This window comes from Caenorhabditis briggsae (assembly GCF_000004555.2).
Source record: "Caenorhabditis briggsae AF16 supercontig from assembly CB4, cb25.fpc4366, whole genome shotgun sequence".
Lineage (NCBI taxonomy): Eukaryota > Metazoa > Nematoda > Chromadorea > Rhabditida > Rhabditidae > Caenorhabditis > Caenorhabditis briggsae.
This window is the reverse complement of record NW_025543532.1, coordinates 30,232-38,501: the sequence shown is the minus strand read 5'-3', so window position 1 is coordinate 38,501 and position 8,270 is coordinate 30,232. Positions and strand designations below refer to the sequence as shown.

Genomic DNA, 8,270 nt, shown 5'->3' with positions numbered 1-8,270 from the left:
GGTAATGGATTGAAAACTGGAGGATGTTATCTGGGTCAGGACATGCTTGTGCTCTCCAAAAAGGATGGTGTTCATACGGCTCTGTTTTTGTCCCACTCGTTTTTGAATGCGGAGGGTTCGGACAAAAAGTTCCGGGTATCAAGCGGGTACGGGTACGGGCGGGTACGGGTAGCTGCGGGTACGGGCGGGTATACCGCTACCCGCATGGAAACCCTAATTTTGACATGGTGGCCTAACTTTTGCAAATGGGTTTCCTAGGCCGCCACCTATTTTTGGCCTAAAAGTGGCCTAACATGACCCTGGTGTGTTTTCTAGGTCATTTTGACAGGATGGCCTAACTTTTCATGTTGGGTTTTCTAGGCTACGACTAGGCCAATGATCTAGAAAACACACCAGGTGAATATCAAACCAATTTTAGGTCAGTTTAGCGTGGTGGTCTAGAAAATCCAACTTGCCGCCAAAACTGAACCAGGGACCTTCCGCACAACAGCTGTGCACGCACACAGTTGGGCCATGTGAACCGAGGGGGAGGGAGGGCAGTAGATACCCGTTGAGGCAGAGAAAGCAAAAGTGAGTTAGCGGAGTGACGAACCAGTATAACTAATACATTGAATTGTGCCGAAGGCGCACCAGCCTGCGTGCTGGTGAAGAATATTCTGGAGAAAAAGAATTTTCAAAATTTTCAAAAAATTAACACAGGAAATTTTTATTTAATAACCCTCTAATGAAAATTGTTGAGCAAATCTAGTGAGGATCATTGCTGGGTTGTTTCCACACGTTCCATATAATTTGAAGGAACATTGGGGTACAATGCATTCGATTTACAACATTTGGTTTTCAATGTTTTCCACAAAGCCATCACATTTCTTCGATTACAGCAAAGATATGTAATTTGAGTGAGTACTGGCGTAAGCAACAAATCCACAAGTTTTGTGTGGACGATATACTAAAAAAGGAACTGATTTGATACTTTTCTGACAAACAACTTACGGCATCCTGATGTGAAGGTTTCATGGCGATGTAAATGAAAACAGGAACAAGAATCTGAAAAAAAATAGTGTCAAGTTAGATGTTCTGTTCTATTAACTAGTTTCTCTGAAGCAATGACTATTAGTTGCAGGGCAACAAATCTCTGAGGTTTATTAATTTGAGCAGATGCCAGATTGCCGAGTTTCTTGATACTGATAAAGATTGGAACGTATAGAGCAGCAGACGCTACCAGAAAAGCTTGGAGTGAAATGTTGTAGATCTGAAATTTGGATTTCAAGAAGGGCTATCAAACCATGCATTCATACGTGAGAGAATAAAGACGTTGATTGTGGGAATTTATAATGTAGATACACAATAAGGGCATATTCGAGAAATGAAGCTCCATAAGCCAATATGATAATCAGATTCATAGTCCATCGGGAAAAATTGAGAAATTTCTCTGTACTGGGAAAGAAATAAAGGCAGAATCTTTGAATTACTAATAACAGTAGTATAGTAATGCAGGATTATAGTACCGTTTTCCATTTTCACCACTTTTTGAAATCTCCATTTTCACCCATATTTCCACACTTTCTCTTCTGTTTCCTTGAATTATCAAAACAATTAGCTGAAAAACACCCATTTTAGGCGAGCACGAAAATCGTGTTCGGAACACGAAAATAATACCACTTTTTTTCAACCTCTCAAAACAGTCACTTTTCACTCCAACTGATAACAAATTCTCTACACTTAAATGCGTTTTCAACTTTCTTATCAATTTGTTCTCATGTCAGAATGGTAAAGCGCCTGTCTTGTGTTTGAATGCTAGAAAGTTCGAAACCCACTCAAAAGCTCAGGATTATCCACTTAATGAGATCCGAAAAATATGCAAGAAAAATTGAAAAAAATCGAAAAAAAACGAAAAAAAAATCATGAAAAAAACTGAAAAAAATCAGAAAAATCAGCCAAAAATTCTCGTCGAGCAAACATGAAAAAATCAACCGTCAGAACCATGAAGAAACGGCAAAAAAATCAAGTGTTAACCAACACTCTTTTCATTCAATTCTTTACCATTATTACGTTTTATTAAATGCTGAATAAAGATTTGAAACCATTAACAAATGTAGATTTATTAGAAATAGCAAAAGAGTTACAAATCAAAGATTTCAGAGGTGTATTTATGAAGGATACTTTACCAGAAAAACGTAAAGAAGTAGAAGTAGGCATCATTAATCTTGATAGTTCAGATAATAAAGGTACTCATTGGGTCTGTTATAAAGTAAATAAAAGAGAATATTATTATTTTGACTCTTTTGGTTTGGACCCACCTCAAGAAATAATAAAATATCTTAAACATAATACTTCAAACGAAATAATTACTTCAACATTTCAAATACAAAAATTTGATACTCATCATTGTGGTTACTACTGCTTACTCTTATTAAAATTATTAGAAAAACACGACTATAAAAATTCTATTCTAACTCTATTTACTCAAATATAATAGGTCTAATGTGAATACCATCATCCTCACAACTCCTTTTCCATATACAGGAGATAATCCTATCTTTTTCTGTTCATAAGTTTTCATTTCTTGATTCTGGAATCTAAATCCTTTATTCAGTCCAACTATTGTTTGTTTATTAACAAGACATTCTAAATATTTTTCTTTAGTTAGAATAGAACTATTTCTTTTCTGCTGAACACCTTTTGAAGAAACTTTACATTTATCGTCATTTGTCCAAATACAATAAGTTTTACTACATAATGCTATCATACCATCCCCCTCTTTTTCCACTTTAAATAAACCTGGTGTTCGCTTATCTATTCGACGATGCTCCTCTGTATCAGTTCGAGGAAACCAATTACATTTATCTCTCTCAAATTCTTCTCTCATCTCAGGTTTAATCAAATCCTCTAAAGTATTGCCAGTAATAGCCATATAAGCTGAATCGGTATCCATTTCAATGTATTGGAAATCAGTCCTATTAACATACTTATCTACACAATCATAATAAAACTTGAGCATATTCAACTTCGAATCATCGTAAACACTGCAGGCAATTTGTAGAGGCATATTCTGTTTAACATTTTTTGATCTTTTTGTTACTTCGTAAACCCCATTATATTCCTCTGCATCATAATAAAAGTAATCGTTTTTAGCTCTATTAAACTCCACTTCATTACAGAAACTTGTTTTTTTATGTTTGTTCTTATCCATTCCTGTTCTACCAAATGCTGAATTTCCCACAAGTTTAGCACCTTCCGATATGATTGCATACTTTGAGTCAACGTCACCTTTTCTTCTTTCATCTGAAACCCAATCCATAAAGCCTTTGAAAATTCTCCTCCGTTTTGCTTCAATATATCCGTAGAGTTTTGTAACAACACAACCATGTTCTAACATCCACCGCAGTCTTGTAGATTTAATTAATATTTGTTTGGCTTGAAGTGAAACAACTAACTTTCTACTTTTTGTTGGTTTTCTTTCTAAGGATTTCAAAAGGTTTAATGTATAATCTCCACAGATAGTTTCATCATATTCCTTATTTACAAAGATTGGACACATCTCACTAAAATAGTTCCACTTATCTTTAGGGACTTCAATATCCACTTCTAAAAATCCAAAGAAAGAATTCTCTAAAACTTGTTTCTGTATTTCACTCCAATTATTACTCTCCTTAAAATATAGTTTTCCACACGGCATTTCCTCACCCAGAGAATGAAGATATAAAGCATTTGCATCGAACCCTACTATTTTCTTTACAGCTTTACCTTTTTCTGGATACGTCCATTCGGTACCGTTGTAATGAGCTCGTGTTATTTCTGTTTTATTTACTTCATGATATCTATGAAACACAATAGATGCACCACCAGTTATATTCTTTTTGAGTTTGTAGAATGCTTTTTTGTTTTCTTCTCCAAACAACCAGATCATTGGATGATCCTTTTCGAATCTCAACATTGCTTTGTGTCTGTAAAACTCTTTGAACATCTTATCTGACCTAGCTTTATTACATTTGATACAGGAAGCAACACAATTGGATTTGGTATGAGGTAGAGCATTATCAATTCTATCAAGAGACCATGTATCACTACCTAACTCTAACCAACAGTATATACAACTATGGTTCCCATTTTCTAATATTTCTCTAACACAATTAACAGTCAAATCACAAGGTGGTCTTTTTGCTTTTTCATCTTGTTGACGATAACCATCTATTCTCTTATTTATTTGTGTTTCACTTATAGGAGTATAATGCTCAATCTTCTTCGGTTTTTCTTTTAAATATTCTTCGAAACCACTAATTTGAAACTGATACAAAATATTTTCACTAAGACCTGGTAGCGAACAAGCATCTTTATACATGTCTAGCTTGAATGTGTAAAAGAATTCTTTTTGTTTCAAACAAGCTTCTAACATTGGTCTTACATCTAAGATATTATACCATTCTAATAAATCTCTAACAGTTTCTAGTTTCTTATCAACGCAAATCTTCATCAATTCATCAAAGTTTTCCTGATTCATAGGACCATTTAAAGAAGAATTAAAATTTTCTATTGTCAAATCGTTTGTTAGATAATTCAACTTTTCATAGGAGTCAAACCATTCATAAGGAAACCATCCTTTTTGAACATTAACATATGCTTTGATGAAACTTTCTAATTTAGTGCCAGCAGCGACATAACTCATTTGATCTAGAAATTGAAACTGTCCTGTCTTTATAGTCTTGTATCTGTTTCCTTCTTTAATTACCATTGGGTCAATTTTATCTAGTTCTCTTCTCTTCATAATTTCTTGAATGAAAGGTGTAGATATTAAGTTTATGTCATAGAAACTACTATTAAATCCAACTATAGGAATCACTTCACAATATCGTTGCACCTTAGTTTCCAACCATTCATTAGATTCTAATCGACATAATAGTGGTTCCATTTTCTCTAACATCAGTTGACTTGCTTTCGAAGCCACATCATCAAACCATTTAAACATTTCTTTCACTAGCTCATTAGGATCTTCATTTAGTATAAACTTATCGTCTTCAAACCCAGGTACATTTGTAGCAATCGCCACAGACGTCGGAATGTGCTTCATAGTGTATGTTAATTTATCACTAACCTTATCATTCATTTTTTGCATTCTAGACTCCATATCAAATGTTATCATATAATCATACTTAAAATCAACTTCTACATCATAGGTATCAGCTAATTCTACAATCAAGTTTCGATCTTTCTTCCAAAGTGTTGGGTACTTGTAAAATGTATCTTCTTGTGTTAAGGTACAGCTATTATAATGTCTATCCAGATTAGCATTATCTCCAAATTTTTTTCCACATCTTTGACACAAGAAGATAGAAGATAGTTTGCTCAAATCAGTTATATACGAAAAGTGGTTGAGATATAAATTCAGGTAAATAGGTTTTCTTGAATCATTGAAAGATGATTTTCTAATATATGGAATTGTTCCATCTTCATAATAGCTTACAATATTTATCGCATATTTTTCATTGAATTTTTCATATCTATCAAGCTCGTTAATGTAATCAAATCCAACATACTCATTAACGCCTTTCTCAGCTCCATAGAAGTTTTGGAATAATTCTTTAACTTTCTTGCTAGCTCTATCTTTTCTACACCCTTCAGCAACAGCAATACAATACCAGAAACACATATTTTTATCAACATTCTGTAGACTTATGATTGTCTTGGAGTCCAAGATGTATTGAGGTAAATTAATCGGTGCTCCAATAGGAAAATCTAGTCGTGTAATTTTTACTGCCATAGCATAGACACCAACTAAACGCGTTGATGAATTTGGAAACTTACTTAGTTTATGTGTAATAGTTTCAACAGTTATTTCCTTTTTCAAATTAGAGATGTCTTCAGCGTTGTTTATTTGTTTCACTTTATCGAAGAAATAATTGTGTCCAGGTTTGAATAGTTTCAAATCATTATTTTTCACGGTTACATAACCGAAACTTAAATTGATTTTAATAGCCTCATTCTCTTCTTTATATATTTCATCTAAACAATTATGAATTTGAGTTACTGAATCTATTTTATTAAAAACAGTCATTTCAAGATACTTGCTATAGTTAGTTTCTGGAAACTTCTTTCGTTCCTCTATTACCAACTTTTCAGCATCTGCCTCAAATTCTGTTTCGTTTACTTTAAAATATTTCCCATTAGCTTGACTTGTTTTCTCCACAACATTAGGAGTTGTCGAAGCTTGGAGGAAGTTGATGAGATCTTGTTTTTTCATTTTTATCAATTGATCATTAGTCAGTTTGAGCTTTTTATCTTTATTTATCTTTCTCACTTGAGTAAGAAGGTCTTTTGTGTTCCATTTCTCATAATTAATTTTAGGTTCCATTTATAGAGCAATAAAAGTATCATTTAAAACCTATAATAAATTTTCAGAAATATTGAATAAATCAACCTAAAATCGATGATATTTCCTGTAATAAATGCATTCTGTAGTTGAGATAAATGACCCTAAACGACGTAATGAAATAGTAAACAACTTTTTGAAAAACCGAAAAGAGCATAAAATCAAGAATTTACAAGAGCGATCAGATTTAGAACATGTAGAAGATTATAGAATTGAAGTATTTAAACCTATTTTAGAATCCAACAAAAAACTACAAGAAGAAATAATTGATGAAAAGAATAAAATAGTAGAAACTCTGAATAACTTCAAATCACCTTCGCAACTTTCTATAGGACCTCCATCCACTTCGACACCAAAGACAAATCGTAAAAGTCTCATTAAGCAACCCTCAGTAATCTTACCTCCATCTCTACCTAGTTCTTCTCCACCTCAAGTTGTAAGTAATCTAATTGTAAGTTATCTTCAAGATAATTCAGATAGAAGTAATGCTGGATACTCAATCAAGTTCAACAAAGCAGAAAAGAAGTATGCTATTGGTAACAAAGACATTACATTCGATCAAAATATTATCAAAGTTAATAATGAAGAATACACAGCAACTGAAGGGTTGATGGAGTTACTACTCAAAAAGTCTCCTGATCTAAACAAGATTACAACTGAAGATTCTTCAAATTACCAAAAAATATTATTATGCTCCAATGCTCTGTACCAAGGTTTTGATAAAGAATCTAAAAGATACAATTCAGATTCTAGTGATAAATGGAAATTCATAAAGTCTAAATATTTTGTTGCTAAGACTCCAACTACAGCTGGAACATCTTCAACATCAGGAAGTTCTATTTCTTTCATACCATCAAATACCAACTCTCTAATTGACTTATTAAGACTATCTATTGGTTCATATCAGGCTGGTAACAAAGACGAGTATAATAAAATTCATGCTATGTTAGATGAACTAGTCAAACAGAAAGTAATCAAGAAGAAAGACTTGGGAGTAATTTACTTGAACATTGGTATGTAGTTCTTATACTTTCTTATACTACTTTATACTTTCTTATACTACTTTATACTTTCTTATACTACTTTATACATACCTACATATTCTAAAATTTTTTCTAATTAAATGTCACGAAAATTAGTGTTAGCCAGAATGTACATTAGTGACCAAGATAAAACTCCTTTGAGAATCAATAAAAGAAAGTGGGTTAAACAATACAATTTAACAACACAAACTCTATACGACGGATTATGGGCATTGGCAAAAGAAATGGATGTCAGTCGATATATTGACAGGAAGCCTCGAAACGCTGTGGTGGATAACGTACACTTGGAGCGTACCCCAGAGTTACAGTTGTATAAATCCAGTTCCGCAATTAGTAGCATGAGTGAATTGTATGAAAGATCTAGACAAAGTAAGGAAACTGTAGAGACTTTTGAAAAGGATGAACGAGAGAATTGTTCTAAAATTAACCTTCTGAAACCAGTGAAATCAAAGATGAGTCAGATTTAAAATTTTTAAAAACTCAAAATGATCTACATTTTTTCTATATAAATGCCAAAGATTCACACATTAACTACAACTAGACAAGACGTGGCGAAAGTATTGAAAAATCAAACTGATGATATTCTTAACCAATTAAATACCGACTCTAAAATTAGTGAGTTTCTTGATGAGTGCTTACAAAAACATAAAAATAGTAAACTTTACAAGGATGCTAATGAAATTCATAAGCAATTAGATTTAATTAACAAGTTTGTATCGTCTGGTTATGGCGAAAGTAATGAACTAATACCAATGATTAAAAGTCTTACCCAAAATATCGCACATCTATTTTCTAAGGAAAGAGTGGCTGTTGAGGTAATAGATCAGTTGAATTCAAAACTAGATAAGCTTGAATGTGAAAAT

The 8,270-nt window shown here is 32.9% G+C and overlaps 2 protein-coding genes across 2 annotated transcripts in view; one reads left to right on the top strand and one right to left on the bottom strand.

Moving 5' to 3' along the window:
• Positions 1-8,270, bottom strand: part of CBG22564 — a gene marked incomplete at both ends in the record, with an annotated part of 24,878 nt that overhangs the window by 1,261 nt on the left and 15,347 nt on the right. The window contains one exon of the mRNA XM_002649027.1: positions 991-1,044. Coding sequence (XP_002649073.1) covers positions 991-1,044 — 54 coding nt within the window. The remainder of the gene's footprint in view (positions 1-990; positions 1,045-8,270) is intronic.
• CBG22570 lies at positions 6,441-7,874 on the top strand (the record flags this gene model as incomplete). Its single annotated transcript, XM_002649033.1, has 2 exons — positions 6,441-7,377; positions 7,510-7,874. 2 exons carry the CDS (start codon positions 6,441-6,443, stop codon positions 7,872-7,874), a joined length of 1,302 nt encoding a protein of 433 aa, XP_002649079.1.